The 17259-nt window shown below is 34.6% G+C and overlaps 2 protein-coding genes across 3 annotated transcripts in view; one reads left to right on the forward strand and one right to left on the reverse strand.

Moving 5' to 3' along the window:
- The window catches only part of LOC120344932 (myeloid differentiation primary response protein MyD88-like), a 179651-nt gene that overhangs the window by 117589 nt on the left and 44803 nt on the right, over positions 1-17259 (reverse strand). The window lies entirely within an intron of this gene.
- LOC144422927 (uncharacterized) lies at positions 65-3356 on the forward strand. The gene is made up of 8 exons (XM_078112961.1): positions 65-204; positions 358-393; positions 880-946; positions 1098-1165; positions 1648-1791; positions 2048-2149; positions 2569-2694; positions 2785-3356. The coding sequence occupies exons 1-8, from the start codon at positions 196-198 to the stop codon at positions 2839-2841; spliced, it is 609 nt and encodes a 202-aa protein (XP_077969087.1). The 5' UTR covers positions 65-195; the 3' UTR covers positions 2842-3356.

Genomic DNA, 17259 nt, shown 5'->3' on the forward strand with positions numbered 1-17259 from the left:
TAATGTCATTGTGTCGAATAAGAATATAATATTTAACACTCTGATTTTCCAGGCATTAGGCATTTAAACAATTGTCACTCTAAATTTTAGAGTCTAAAAGTATCAGTTTTGAATTTTATTAATATTTATTAATAGAATATAAATGAAACATGAAGCTTGTGATTGCTTTTATACTTTTGACGTTTTCCGTCTGTAATGGACAAAGTAAGTATATATTTTTGTACCAGTCTAGCTTTTTTTAATTACAAATTAGTGCTACCCCGAATTGTTTAATGCTTTAATTGAAATAAAATATTAAAATTAGCACAACTTTTGCATATATCTAATCTAGTTTTAAATTATATTCGTTATGTTTAGTTGAAGAAGTTCCGGTGCCGCCACCAGAGGACGCGGGTAAGGATCTTAATGTTGGTTAAGAATGATGTCAGTTAGGTCAACTTTGCGGGAATAGCACGCCCGTAAAATCTAATCTAAAATAATTGCCGAATTTGGTGGAAACTGACTAAGATGACTGTAAATGTACCGAAAACCTAATATTTGTAAATCGTGTTTTCCGGCTTAGTGAAAAAATCAGTGGCTATATTAATGATTATTTTTTGCTGCAACTAAATTAACCCAACATATGTGCAACATATTAACCCCCTATTTAAGGACCGAGGGGGAACGCTGGCCAGATTTAGGGGATGGTAGGCAACATCTCATTGACGTTATTTTTTTTATTTCCGTTTATTTTATGCTCGATAATGCTATATGCCTATCAACAGAATTGCTTTTTATGCGTATTCATTCTTTTTGGTTTGTTAAGGTTACTCAAAAAACATGGGAACGAATTAAACTCCACATTCTGTAATAAACTGAATATACTTTTATCGTTCTCAGGCAATGCGAAAAAGTAGAAAGCGAGTAACTTCATCGTCTGTGGGAACATTGACTTCTGTCAGCGGAGGTAAGAACATAAAGTTTATGTGATTATATTATTGCAGTGCTTTTAAATCTCGTTTATCATCTTCTTTTCCTTGTCAAAATAAGCATAATGTTTAAATATTTATTTTTGTTTATTTGAATATTAAATTATCAAATTTATTTCATCAATTCAGCCGATAAAGATAAAGAAAAAAGGAAAAGTACAACTCTAAACAGTGAAACTGAAGGAGAATCACAAACGGTAATCATGTTTTCACACAAAATTGAAAAATGTATCGAAAATTTAAGTAACAACATCCACAGAAATGGTTCACTTTAATTATCATACGTTCAATTAGATGCAGAAGCTAATTTTTCCTAATATTTAGTTAGTGCCTATGTATGGGAAAAATATTTTTGCCAAAGATTCTATGTCCTCATTTACGTTATTGTTAGTCGACTCATGTTGTATGGGAGCATATGAAGTATATTTATTTTGTATGGCTCTTCTGATATATCAACACAAAAAAGTCTTCAAGTTAATCTCGTCGTACTTTAGTTTCACTAAGTTTTTCGACTTTCAAATTAATAACCGATATATGCAGTAGTGATTTTTATTTTTGTACACCAGAAAATTTAGTTTTTCAACTCCTTATTTGCATCACAAGAATCAACACCCTGAGTGTGTTTCAAATTTTTAGTTCAAAATTTTGAGGTATCTTAATTAATATCATTTCTTGGCAGACACTTTCTGTCAGCAATTGGTCAAAACACGAAGTTCAACTTTTGAAAACATCAATGTGGATCATCGGATTTTTCAGTTTCTGTTGGATATCGTATGGTATCTTAGTCATTTTGCAAAATCTTGCTCCAATTGAATTAAAGAAGGTAATTCTGAACATACGTGTCATAATACATTTGCATTTTACAACTATGTGAAATGATGGAATAATACTTTTCTTATACCAAGTGCCTTCTTCATTGCAAAATGACGTTTCATTTGATATATTTAAAAAAATTTCATGATAATGATCGTAATAAAGCACCAAGATTCAAACAGAATCGAAAGAGACATCTGAATTTTGTCAAGTCACTATTGAAGCCGTTTTGAATTCTTTTCATCCTGTTCTTTATATTATTACAGACGTTTGGCAGTCTTTGTCTGCTGAGTTTTTCGTTGAACCCAGTAATATATGGATTACTGAGCAAGAGTTTCAGACAGGCATACAAAAGAATCATTTTGAAGGTAACATAATTAGAACCGAAATGTATACACATCGACAATTTTGTTGTTGTTATTAGTTTTGTTTGGATTCTTGCGGCTGTTGTGAAAAATCATTTTTCTCGTAAACTAATGGAACAATCTGTACCCAATTTTCTAGTGCTTGAACATTTCCGAGGCTATAGGGCCCGATATTTGTCTTACAATTTTGTTGTTTTATTTTAATATTATTTGACATTTGACCTTTTCATTCCGTCACACTAGTCTGAATTGCAATTTAGTTGAACTTCATTAGTAATTTAATTTAGAATTGAAGATTTTGAATGATCAGATAAAAGGTTTATGTGTAGTTCGCATAGTTTGCTTCGCACGCCACGGATTTTTTGTTGATGAAATTTTTAGGTCCAATTAGCTATAAATATCAAAAACGTGCTTTTATTTAGGTATTTTGTGGATTTTGCTGCTTTCGTGGTCTGGATGATGGAATTCGTTCTACTCCTTCATTAACTAATCGAAGAAAATCTGATAAACAGCGTTCGTCACCTAGAGCAGCGCAATACCAAGCATCAGTATGTTTTCCTCTTTGTATTTAGTCTAGCTAAGATTGGCCTATATACATTTTTAAATATTTATATTAATCTTGCATCTCGTAATGGCAGGAATCAAGTGACGAAGTGAGGTTTCAATACGGACGATCGCTTTCACATATCACATAAAAAAACGAAATTAAGAAGAAGTCAGTTTAAACAACCATAGTTCAATTTAAACAGCACAAAACCATAGACATAAATTCTGTGCCGCCTCAAACTTCAGGGAATTTTCCTGTGATCTGTAACGAATGTCTGTGTATGCATATCTTCAACTTCGGAGTCATCATATGAATGACATGCTAATTAATTACCTCTATCACAATGCTGAGGAAACTATATCGCACGATTTTATTCAGAGCATACCCTGACCTCAAACTTCAGGATATATTTGTGTGAAGCTGCGATCAGAAAATTTTTATGTGATCTGTGACGAATGTCTGTGTATGCATATCTTCAACTTCAAATTCATCATATGATTGACATGTTAATTAATTACCTCTATCACAATGCTAAGGAAACTATATCGCACGATTTTATTCAGAGCATACCCTGACCTCAAACTTCAGGAAATTTTTGTGTGAAGCTGCGATCAGGAAATTTTTATGTGATCTGTGACGAATGTCTGTGTATGCATATCTTCAACTTCGAATTGATCATATGATTGACATGTTAGATAATTACCTCTATCACAATGCTGAGGAAACTATATCGCACGATTTTATTCAGAGCATACCCTGACCTCAAACTTCAGGGAATTTTTCTGTGAAGCTGGGATCAGAAAATTTTCATGTGATCTGTGACGAATGTCTGTGTATGCATATCTTCAACTTCGAATTCATCATATGAATGACGTGCTAATTAATTACATCTATCACAATGCTGAGGAAACTATATCGCACGATTTTATTCAGAGCATACCCTGACCTCAAACTTCAGGAAATTTTTGTGTGAAGCTGCGATCAGGAAATTTTCATGTGATATGTGACGAATGTCAGTGTATGCATATCTTCAATTTCGAATTCACCATATGAATGACGTGCTAATTAATTACATCTATCACAATGCTGAGGAAACTATATCGCACGATTTTATTCAGAGCATACCCTGACCTCAAACTTCAGGAAATTTTTGTGTGAAGCTGCGATCAGGAAGTTTTCATGTGATATGTGACGAATGTCAGTGTATGCATATCTTCAATTTCGAATTCACCATATGATTGACGTGCTAATTAATTAAATCTATCACAATGCTGAGGAAACTATATCGCATGATTTTATTCAGAGCATACCCTGACCTCAAACTTCGGAAAATTTTTGTGTGAAGCTGCGACGCATGTCTGCGTATGCATACCTTCAACTTTGAATTCATTGTATGCTGAAGATGCTAATTAACTACATCTATGACAATGCTGAGAAAACTATATTGCACGATTTCATTCTGAGCATATTATAAAAACTACCAACCTTAAATGCAAAATTTACGTATATTCAAATTCTGTCCTATTTTCAATTGATTCAATATAAATTGATTTTCTGTTCATGCCGAATATTTATTCATTTCTCTTCCGTTTCATTCTTAACGCATCACCCAAATCTTTCCAAATAAGAAAAGTAAACTTGCACTTACATCTGCCATATTTATATTTTGAATATGTGAACATACGTACACATCTTCTGCTCAGTTCCAGATAAATTCAATTGTTTTGTTTACGGAAGTTGTTACTGTTGCAATGTTACTGAGAATGTTAGTTCCGTTGTTTTTGAAAATGGTGTACCAAAAAAGTGTGTTGCATTTTTTTGTAAATATTTATTTCATATTTTTGTGTTGTCTACGTTCTTCAATATAAAAATACTTCCTAATCTACTGGGGCTATGATATATATATATATATATATATATATGTTAAATTAAGTTGTGGCCCGCGGTTTCACCCAGTTATTTGTATCTGGCCCTATCTGGCCCTGTATTAAAGGTTGCACACCCTTGAAACTAAATAGTTGAAAGTGACAACAATAAAAAATTTCATTTGCGTCAAATCACTATTCGTGCTTATGTACTCATTGTAAGTAGACTGACTTTACAATTATAGCGTAAGCAACTACATATTTTGTAATACTTCCATAATGTTGCGTTGTCTTCGTTCAACAAGTCAATTGAAAAATGTTACTGGAAATTTTTATTTTTTCATCAAATATCATATTTTCTCTAAACCATGAGGACTGTTCAAACATTGCGTGTATCTCAAAGCTATTACCATTATTAAATAAATATTTAACGGATTGATATAATTTGAGGTGAATGACCGATTAATACTGTTTATTCACTGGCCTATACTACGTATAAACCAACCTTGCAAATGCAATCGAAAGGAAGTTAAAATTGACATAACCCTCCGAAATGAATTCAATTATTCTTCTTCCCATCGTTTTGAAAAAAAATCGCTTTTCTCTTTTATTACTGGAATGAGATATTTTGGGGTGAATGGCCGATAAATACCGTTCATAACACATACCAGGACTATTCAACCAATTTTACCAAAAGATCCGTATACAATACTTCAAAATTAGTCGGGTCCGGTCTTTCCAAAAATTATATTTCTGTATCCTTAATTAAACGCGCACTTCCTCCGCCAGCTATACTACGTATGACCAACCAACCTTGCAAGTACAATCGAAAGGAAGTTAAAATAGACATAACCCACTGGAATGAATACAGTTCGCCATCTTTGTGGTTGTGTGATCAACTGTTCAGCATTAGAAATAGCTGAAAAATTTAAAATATGTTTCAATATAAATACTGACTGTAGACTAAAATGGATTCCCTGCTTCGTACCAATGTCACATTTCGATGATACCAATATTAAACTACCATTGTTCTACTTGGCGCACTATTCCTTGATTCCAACAGCTCCTTTTCTGAGAAAACTTTCTGCCCTGAAAATTACCCCGATGTCGGTGGCATAAAACAGAAATTTTGGATTTTCCGTCTTAAACGGTAATATTCAATTTAAAATAATTGGACACGAAATGAATCGTTTCGCTTTTCTCTTTACTCACGGGGCCAATTGCTTTCGAATTTTTAGTGGTTGAAGGTTGTATTTTTCGCTAGAATGCTAGATATTTGGCTCAAATATTTCTGTGAGTTTTACGAGATTCGTTTCGTTGTGTGCTATGACGTCATCTAAATTAATTAGATTAATTTCGGATCGAATCATTTCAAGTTAGCGTGAAATTAATTGAGCATGCTGCACACTCATTAACACACCGTGTCTGCCTGTATTTACAATTGCAATTATTACATCGGTAGGAATAGGAAATAACATGAATCCTCTTTTTAGGCAAAATAAATCGATTTTTTCAATGTTAATTTGATAACCTTATTTGAACAGAGTATATAGTGGAAAATCCATCGGAATTTCCAATTTCAATGAAAGGGCGATGATCTATTATATAGACCGGTACCGGCACTATCAGACAATACCGTTTTTGGAGTGACCCTCACATCGAAAATTCCACAATTTTTTAATAACCATAACATATGTGATAGAACAACGAACATATGGTGTATCAAATACATTAAAAGTTATAATTTCGACTATTGAAATTTTATGAAAGCGATTGGTTGAGTAGTCGAGGTTTTGGAAATTTTGGAATGATTATCGATAATGTGTGAGTATAACTTCCATCCAAATACCATCGACTGCATTTTATTTAATTCAATTCAATTTGAAAATCAGGTCTATATACAGATTTTTGAACTCGATTCAAAATGACCAGCCCTAGTCATATAAATACTGGTGCCAGGATACTGTTATGTTAAACATTCGCGTCGGGGATCCCATTTGTTTGTAATTTTTACCATATGCGCTTAGATAGTTCACAGCCAATTGTTCCGGTACATCGGAAGTCATCAATGATGGACGCCAACGACAACGAAATTATTCTATATTCTAAATATTAATATCCCATAGATATATATATCAACATATCGGCTTAGTTTGAGAGAAGGTTGTGCTTTTAAAAGTCATACACGATTTATTGATCTGCGATGGACCTGACCATGATGACAAGCAATATTTGGCGTTACACCATAGTGGTTCTCAAACTTTCCAAGCCACGCCTCCTTTTTAAAATTTGTCAAGTCTCGCGCATCACTTCAAAAACAACTAGCTAACGATAAGCTACTGATAACAGAAAGTAAGGCGAAAGTATGTTTTATTCAAAAAAAAAAAAAAAACGTTGAATATACGGGGATGGAAGGTGAATATTTACTCCCCCATATATTCCAATCCGTATTTTAAACCAAGAGCAAGGGTGACTAAGAACAAGGCAGGACAGTCACTAATTTCCCAGGAGTATTTTTTACATCGGCGGAAAAAACAAAACATGGCGTACACTGAGATAAAAAGAAGAAACATTTGTTTGTAGATTTATTACTAACGTTCAAACAATTTTTTGTATAGATTTTTTCTATGTTCTGGGACTCTCCTTTTTTGAGTGAAATATTCGATTGGTTAATATTTTGAATCTACCATACCTGTTATCTCATAAATAGGATTTTTGGCCGTTTTCGATTTAAATAATTTTAATATACTACAAATATATCATGTTATAATTCCTGGTATTAATCCAAAAAATTTTAAGTGCTACCGCCTTTTTTACTTCTATCCAACATGATATAAAAGATAGATTTGAATAAATTTTAAATCACTTGCAAGTGTGCGCCGACAATAACTGTTTTACAATCGGTTTTCCGATTTAACCTTCAATCAATTATATAATATGCTTTTTAAGATAATCTTATTCGTGGTATGTTGCATGTTCCTGTTCGGTAAAAGCAATGCAAGGGAAGTTCCACGAGAAATTCAAGTGGGAAAAATGTGGTGAGGATGTGAATGTTTTGTTATAAATGTTGGAGAAAATGCTATGTGCGGCCTATATATATATATATTAAATCAAATTTATTTTTTCTGGTATATATATATATACCAGAATATATATTTATACCAGAAGAAATAAATTTGATTTAAACAAATATTATTGAAGTTAAATGTCGGAGTAATTTATAGTGTTGTACATAGGCATTACATCGTACTAAATAAATAAGAAATAAGGAAGAAAAATAGGAGCTCCAGAAGTATGTGCACCTAGATGGCGGACACCGGAACGTAGTATGTGTATCAGGTTAGGCCATAATTTTATTCCAATGTTTATTATTTCTGTTCTATTACGAGTTCGGAGACTAGCCAAGTGACTCCCATAGTATTTGTGCCTGAAATTATAGTCTAACGCTAACCAGGTACACATACTACGTTCCGGTGCCCGCCATCTTGGTTCACATACTTCTGGAACGCCGAAAAATATTCTGAAAAACTTGAAAACAATTTTTGGCAAAAGTATAAATTGTTGAGTGTTGCCAGTTTGCCTTTCCTATATATATAATTTCCCTAACTCATATATTGCTGCAATCAATGAATAAACAATTTAAATTATGTTATGTCTTGTTTTTAGGAGTGGGTGCATAAGATCCGAGAGCAAGTACGACCCAAATCTTCATGTGAAAATATATGGAACCCGATGTCGGTGGCCAAAAATAAGATGCTACACAAAAGAAATTGACATTATTACAGACAAATTCACACATAAGGTCGAAGTTTGCATCCCCAGATGAACTACAACTCAAATTAAAATCTATCAACGACAATAATGGTTAAAATCCCATTTGCCAAAATAAAAACTTGAGTAAAAACAATTAGGTATAATTATGAATTTTTTTTTTATGATTATATTTTATTATTCTCATATAGCACAAACTCGACCTATAAATCGTCTTGCTTAATTATTGCTATTGTCTTTACTGATGTTAATGTTGTTATCAGTGTAATATAAAAAGCGTTTTTAATCCAAGTATTTGGCCACCTGATTTCCTGAAGATGGGAGTGTTTTCTAATAGGCTTTTATTTTTTTTATTTATTCTGGATCTAATGAACGTTTTCCTAATTCCAATCTCTAAAAATTCATTCTTACCTCACTATTGAAAGAAATTTGATTGGAGTGTTTTTGTACGCTTGTACAAACAGACTGGTTTACATATTCACACCTATTCTTCAGATTCGAAACTTACACCAATTACTATTTAAAAATACTGAAAGCTAATCAGTAATCCTTGATTACTGCAACCAAACTGAACCTCTTTGCAAGAAAAATTTTTTTTTTCTTGAGTTATTATATTATTTTTTGTGTAATTATGACGGTATATATTTTATACTTTTAATAAATGCTATACATAATGTACTGAAACAAAAGAGTTGCCATATTTTATACAATCAAATAAATAGATATATAGATATGAGGCAGTAATTGGTAATTCGTGATATAGAATTGTCGAATTGGGTAATAGTGTAAAAACAAGACGGCGATGCTCGAGTATATGTACACGAAAGCAAAAAGGAAGTAGTAGTACGGTTATGCAATCTCTTACAGTAGACCAGGGGTTTTCAACCTGTAGGTCATGGCTCATTGGTGGGTCAGAGCTCTTTTTCAATGGGCCACAGAGCTAGGCATAAATCAGAATGAAAGCAATATTGCATCTGTAAAATAATTTCTTTGGGATCAGGAAAGGAACAAAATATTTGATAAAAATGTTACGTTTGTGATATAGTTTCTCCCTAATATCGCATTCTCTGACACTGTGTTTAAAAAAAGTCCATGCTATGGTGCGACATTACGACTGTTATAGCACAGCAGCCAATGCTAAAGTTACGAAGGTAATTTATGTGATTATACGGGGGGAACACCATAGGCGCAAACAAATTTAACAGCGAACTTCAAAAAGCACTATGACGTAGCCTATGGAGTATGGCTGAAATTTCGTGTTGGAATCCGAAATCTACCACGATTTTTAGGATGTTAACCCCACAATTTATTGCTTTGTCGATTGAAGTAACTTGGATTGACTGAATTGGCGGTCAATATTAGATAAACTGATTGTGACGAATTACGCGAACTTCTACCGTTTTTGTTTTCTGAATTATTTATTGCACAACTAACACAATTCCGCCATGATATGCTTGATATATGACGTTATATATTTGGAATTCATTTCGTCAGAAGTTCTGTCTACTAAGATTTTCCGAAGTTTATACCCCAAATATAATGCTACGTTTTTTGCTGTTCAAATTGGGATGTGTGGGCGGACGGATGCCTTTTTATCAAAACATAAGTTTGCTTCCAGTCAACAATTTATGTTTGCGTTCACAGTTAAAAAATTGTTTTTAAGGACACTGATACGGTCCACCCAGAAAATAAAATTTCAAATTTGACAAATTTTTAGTTGGAGCATTGGAATAGGCATGAGAGATGAAATACTCATTTCAATTCACATTATATCTTTAAAATCAAGGTCAATTTTATCTTCAAAATCGATGAACCAAAATTTACCACCCCAATATTATTTTTTCAGTACTCGAACCGATCAGAAACCAAACCTTACCAAAACTAGCAACTAATAAAATTCATGTTTGATATATATGTTATTTTGACTTAGTGAAGGACTGTAAGGGGTTCAGATACAAAATAGCATATTCAAGTATCAATCCGAGAAACAACCTCCGCTATTGAATTAAAATCAAATATCTCCTTCAAGTTATCTTTAACGTTTAATTTTAGCTGTTCAACAGTTTGCCTTACGGCTATAAATTTTAAATTTGATATTGAACGTTTTGTGTGAGCGAAAAGTTTGTGATCTTTGGAGACGAAATTTGCATAAGGTAGCAACAGCAAAATGCGTACGCACGACAGTAACGATATAATGGTTGAAATTCAACGCCATTTTCCTGCACTTTTTAATTTGACTATAGAAATATTTATGATTTTTTTTATAGTTCCATTCATAGCTTTATCTTCAACTAGTTGTCTACAATAAAGGAGTCTTCGTCAAACCAAAACATAACTAAGGCCTCGTTGCGGGAAATAGAATTTGTTTGCAAAGTTTTAATGTCATATACCAACGGTGGGCAAACCGCGGCTCTTCTCGCTACCATTAAATATTATCCAAATTTAACTAAGCGAAACCATAGTGCAACAGTTTTTTTTAATTTTTAAGCAGTCTAAGGAATTTTAGTTATGATTAAGACAAATTATGTTTTAGTATGAAATTCGTTGTAGCGTGGAATCCCAAATTTAAATTAATCAAGCGACAAATCTCACGTCACAGTGGACAAGTGTTTGTTGCTGTGTTAACAGTATGCCGCGATAGAATATGATTCACATATTTATTCCGGATAAGAGGAAACCCGAAATGACGGCTTAGTCTCATGGCGAACCACGGCCTCTCGTCCGGTTACCAGTCAATGTCGGGTATAGGATTAGTTAGTCAGTTATTTGTTTTCAGATGCATGTACTAGACTAGATGGTGGAGAGAGCCGTAACCGACCATCGGTTACGTCAGTAGTCGGCAAACTTTATGTACTTGCGGCCCAAATATACATATTTCCGGTAGCGTGCGGTTCACATTATTTTCGCCTACGAACGATTGACACATTAAACTTGCACTTTCTATTGTTGTGTTAAAGTCCGCCGCGGTGACGTGTATGTGGCCCCTTTCAAATATATTATCAAACAATGCATTGTTTTTATTTACGTCTTATCAATGTGAATAACGATGTGGTTTTTTTGCAACTTCGCTGGCGTGCAGAACCTCGTCCAAAGGACGATATGACAAGCGAGTTCGAGATTTATTCTTAATGTAATCTTATCACCAATATCATTAAAATATTTTGTAAGAGATGCCTTAAAAACGTTCGAATCACTTTACTTCGACCCTTCAAATGTTTTACACTTTAATAAGGCGGACGGACTTCCTGAGACAGAGTATACCATCAGAGAATACCGACAAATCTCACGTCACAGTGGACAAGTGTTTGTTGCTGTGTTAACAGTATGCCGCGATAGGATATGATTCACATATTTATTCCGGATAAGAGGAAATCCGAAATGACGGCTTAGTCTTATGGCGAACCACGGCCTCTCGTCCGGTTACCAGTCAATGTCGGGTATAGGATTAGTTAGTCAGTTATTTGTTTTCAGATGCATGTACTAGACTAGATGGTGGAGAGAGTCGTAACCGACCATCGGTTACGTCAGTAGTCGGCAAACTTTATGTTCTTGCGGCCCAAATATACATATTTCCGGTAGCGTGCGGTTCACATTATTTTCGCCTACGAACGATTGACACATTAAACTTGCACTTTCTATTGTTGTGTTAAAGTCCGCCGCGGTGACGTGTATGTGGCCTTTTTCAAATATATTATCAAACAATGCATTGTTTTTATTTACGTCTTATCAATGTGAATAACGATGTGGTTTTTTTGCAACTTCGCTGGCGTGCAGAACGTCGTCCAAAGGACGATATGACAAGCGAGTTCGAGATTTATTCTTAATGTAATCTCATCACCAATATCATTAAAATATTTTCTAAGAGATGCCTTAAAAACGTTCGAATCACTTTCCTTCGACCCTTCAAACGTTTTACACTTTAATAAGGCGGACGGACTTCTTGAGACAGAGTATACCATTCTTTTCAGTCCGGAGATAGATGTTATCTTTAGATAGCAACAAACATGAGGTAATGGGATTGTTGAATAGACAGACAATGACTATATCAGACACAGAATGACGAAATTATAAAAAAGATTGCTTATTTGAATTTCGTGCAACGCAAATTATGCTTGAGTTAATTTGAGTCCCGACCTAGCCTACATAGGAAATATCATTAAATTAGCACATATTTTGCTAAGATCCATTTTGTTTAAACTATGTAAAATATATATTTGAAACAATATTTTGGGTTGGTACAATTGAAGATTATGGTAAAACACATGGAAGGTATATGGCAATGTAACAAACAACAATAAATAATGGGAAAATGTGTACCGGTTCATTACTACAGAACATATTACCCCTTGCTTTGATAAATCTATATATCTCACCTTTGCATACCATGCAAGGGTTTGTAGAAGGGATGTTAGAAAACCCCGAAATTCTAGCAGGAATTACCTAGTTATTATGAATGATGTAATGTTAAAGTAGGGTTACCATATTTGAAAAACCAAAATTCTGGACAGTGCATGACTATGTCGCACAACCTTAGTCCTAACCGGTACACAAAAACTTTGTTCAGGTTGTGCGCCATCTTGGTGCGCATACTTCTTTCTGGAGGTCCCTATTTTCATGAGACCATATATATGCGCTACCGAAATGCTAAGGCTGTACGATACTCATGCTAACGTTGTACGATACTCATGCTAAAGCGCCAGCTACCGAAATGAAAAGTATTGTCTTCAGTCACAAGCAGAATCTCACACCAGGCAGGTAAGCACACTCTAAATATAGCTACGGGCCGTCGACTGAAAAAATCTCAACTTCAGAGTGAAAAATAAGAATGAGAATTAGATTGCGCCGAAACGGAAGAACAGCAATTACATGCTTAAAACAAATTAAAGACAATCAGTACAAATTTACTCTTCTGACCATGCATATTTTTCTGAAGATATAATTCTCTTCTTGTCTGATTTCAAAAATGAAAACAATTCACTACAGTGCATATCTTTGAAATTATATTGGAGAGTCAACATGCCTTTTATAGTCGCAACTTGTTTCTCTCTTTAGTCCACTGACTTTGCATCAGTGAAAAGACTCTCTCTACATTGGCATTGTGGGATGTAACAGCAAAGAAAAACAGTTCAATCCTTAAAATTTCGGAGTGGCATGTGATGTTCGTAGACTGATCGAAATATTTGCACCATTTCTTATGCGTTGGCAGTTTAATAAATTCTTCGTCTTGTAGGTAACTTTCCACAAACTGCTTCAAGTTACAGAATTGGTCAAAGCATTTATCATCGTCCACATCAACCCGTTTACTAATCAGATGTTCCAGGCAAGACTTTACATCAGGGGTCGGCAACCTTTTGTCGATCGCGGGCCAAAACCAAAGGTTGCAAGTCATTGGCGGGGCTCACATTTTTAGAATGTTGAAAACCGAACGGATAGCCGATGAATCACACTTTTTCACACAGACCAGAAGTTAAATTTAGAGCAGCGCACGAAGACTGACCATTTGAATATTTTCTGCACCATTAAACCACTTGCGCTAAGCATCTACTTTTCTGCGTTTTGTTGCCATTTGTGTAACTATAATTAAATTATAGGGTCATTAAACGCGCAATTGTGAATTATATACTTGTTAGGTTATAACATAATTTAGCCTACGCGTGTCGCAAAATTAATTCTGTTACGTAAAGAATATAATCGTTAAAACAGCTGTTTTGTTACTATAATCCAGTGAAGCGTCGCGGGCCGGATTATATTGCTCCGCGGACCGGATCCGGCCCGCGGGCCGTAGGTTGCCAACCCCTGCTTTACATCCTTCCAACTTGGTATCTCGTTCAAGGTTATCCATTTGAAACAAGTAAACTCTTCCATTGGTTTCATCCATTTGCACAGGTACTCCAAGCATCTCTCATAGACGTTTGCAACTTTAACACCATTGGTAAGGAAAACGCTCTGTTATATTAAAATTCCATACAACCTCGTAGTAAAAATATGCGCACGGTACGAAATAACAATGTTCTGTATTAGCAGTGTGCACATTACGATTGCAGATGCAGTAAAATTCCGGACATTTGAGCATTTTTTAAAATTCCTCCCGGACGCAAAATTTAACCCTAAATTCCGGACATGTCCGGAATTTTCCGGACGGTATGGCAACCCTATTCTAAAGTATGTTTAAACGAACTGGGGCTTGTAATCGCGGAAAACAAGAAGAATTTTCCAGAGACAGAAGCTCCAAATATCTATGTGAATATATACAAATTTAAGGTGTGAAGTAGCTTCCTTCCTGAACTATTCCATTCACTGCTAAATACAGAAACATTTGACATGATACTTCATAGCTCGATTGAAATAACGGGATTGATGGATATACGGATTTTTATCGAATACTACAACCAGAGCCGGAATCATGCGTTATAGAGGCCCTGAGCACTTTGGCTATGTATCATAATTTGAAATAGTGAAACCAGTGTTTCTTGTTATCTGAGGTTGAATACGGTAAGTTTCGGTATTCATTAGTAATTACTTATCGATCTTAAGATTGGTAAGTATGTTGATAGATATTTGTCTGTTTGTTTGTTTGTTTGGCTGTTAGATACACGCGATATCTCACGAAAACGAGGTTGAATCTGCTCCAAATTTTGCATGTGCATTCATCATAGTTCGGAACAGAAGCCTATTGACTTTCGTAGAATTATGTCTTATAATTAGCGAGTTATTAATTAATTAGTGATGGGACACACGGTGTCACTATGGAGTAAGAGCACTGTTTTGGGGATCCCCAAACCTCCGATCGATAAGTCTTCGGTCTCCGACCGATATTCTCGTTGTTAAAGCTGAAGCCGTAAAAACGTTTCAGTCTTGGGTTTCTAAAAAAGCATTATTCAATTTACGACTTCAAAGACAGGGTTGGATGAGTTTTTTTAGTATATTTTATATAAGATTTACTGTAATATTATACATCGTCAGGTACATTGGGTCATGATCCTGGTTGCAACAAAGCTTATTTAATCAGATCAAGTGGTTATAAAATTGCGGAGTAATTGTGGAGTGAGTAAACGAAACCTCTCCGCAAATAATGGAATAATCGATTTAATGTTGACATTGGCTACAAGGCTATATCTCCTGTGAGACCCGATATTGCAATAAAAATTTGTCTGTTTTTTTTCAATTGATGGAAACATATTTGTGTGAAATATGTGAGCAATTTATACTACCTTCGACCTTCGATACAAATATTTGAAGCGGCGCTTCCTGTGATGATAACGCCAGGTAAAGTTTGGATAATGTAAAAAGGTCGTTAAATGAGTCGAGAAATGTGTCTGATGTCTGAAATAAGCCAAAATCGCGAGACTGTGACTTAGGAGTACGTATAAAAATTCCGTCAAAATGATCCACAAAATTTTTTCCAATTATGCCGATTCTCTTTCTATCAATAATAACACCTCTCAAATACCTGCAATAACCCTAAATCACTGGGCCGTGAATATTGAGGGGGTAAAAAAAATTTTCTTTAAAAATAACTTCTGTCAAGGTCATTCTGAGACATTATGCAACCCGCCGATGAGACTGGGCGCTACCGAGGAAAGCGAAATTAACAATTTTCTGTGATAAAATAACTTAATAAACGGTAATAAACCGTTCCGGGGTTTAGGCAACGCATTTTTTAAAAGCCCACTTAAATCTTCCGAACCCAATTAACACCGTTTGAAGTCAAGTTAAGTCATTTGTACAATTGAGTTGAAAATGTACAAAGCAAATCAAGGATATGATAGATACATTGTAGAAAAACTTCAACAATTAGAATTGTGAATTCTATTAATTTATCATAAAAATATTGAGCCCAAGATATGAAACACCTCGACTTTTGTATGGTATAATATTATCTACTCAGTACTCATGTAACAATATAAAGATGAACAATCGAGGGTATAGCGTCATAGACTATAGAGAATAGCCATGATGTGACAAGGGCGTTACCATAACCGCAATTCAATTCTATTCAATCGTGTAAAGACTAGGAAGGAAGTTCATAAAAATCAAAGGATTGGCTCTTCATTTCATTCAAAGTCATTGAAGCTATATAACTAATGACCTTGAATTTGTTGGACTTAACATTAGTTCATGCACACATTCTAATATCACAAAAAACTTAAATGTACAACAGCCGAAATAATTCGTCTATTAGAAAATAAAAAGATGCCCATTAAAGTAGAATGGAAAGAAATATATTATCAAAACTACTCTCACCAGGAATTAATAAAAGCTTGAAACTGACTGTCTCTTATTGCGTTAGTAAAGTACAATTATCTGTAACAAGAGAGCAATGTCTTAATATGTAGACACAAAAGTCGCGAATTGATACCGCAAAGCAAAGAGTTTGCTGAAAATATCGCGGCAAAACAGCGTAACAGAATAAAGTGCCCCATTTGTCGCGATAGAAATGCCCCAGTGAATTACATTGAAACAGCAAAATGCTGGGCAAATAATCCGATGTACTAGAACTCAATAGAAATTGAAAAATGAAAAGGAGCCTCCAAAGCAGATAATATATATACCCATTTCATTTCAAAATATTTTTTATAGTTGCCGACCTGCTTCAAGTTTGTATTGATCAGTAATGATTGCTATGCAAATAACTGTTTGTTGCAATATAAGAAACGAGAATATCGGTCAGAGACCGAAGACTTATCGATCGAAAGTTAGGGGATCCCCAAAACAGACCTCTTACTCCACAGTGACACCTTGTGTCCCATCACTAATTAATTATTAACTCGCTAACTATACGATATAATTCATTCAAAATCAATAGGCTCCTGAACCGAGATATGACGAATGCACATGCAGATTCAACCACGCCTTCGTGAGATATTGCGTGCATCTAACAGACAGACAGACAAACAGACAAATACCTACCAACATACTTACCCATCTAA

Source organism: Styela clava, chromosome 5, assembly GCF_964204865.1.
Source record: "Styela clava chromosome 5, kaStyClav1.hap1.2, whole genome shotgun sequence".
NCBI classification, from domain to species: Eukaryota; Metazoa; Chordata; class Ascidiacea; order Stolidobranchia; family Styelidae; genus Styela; species Styela clava.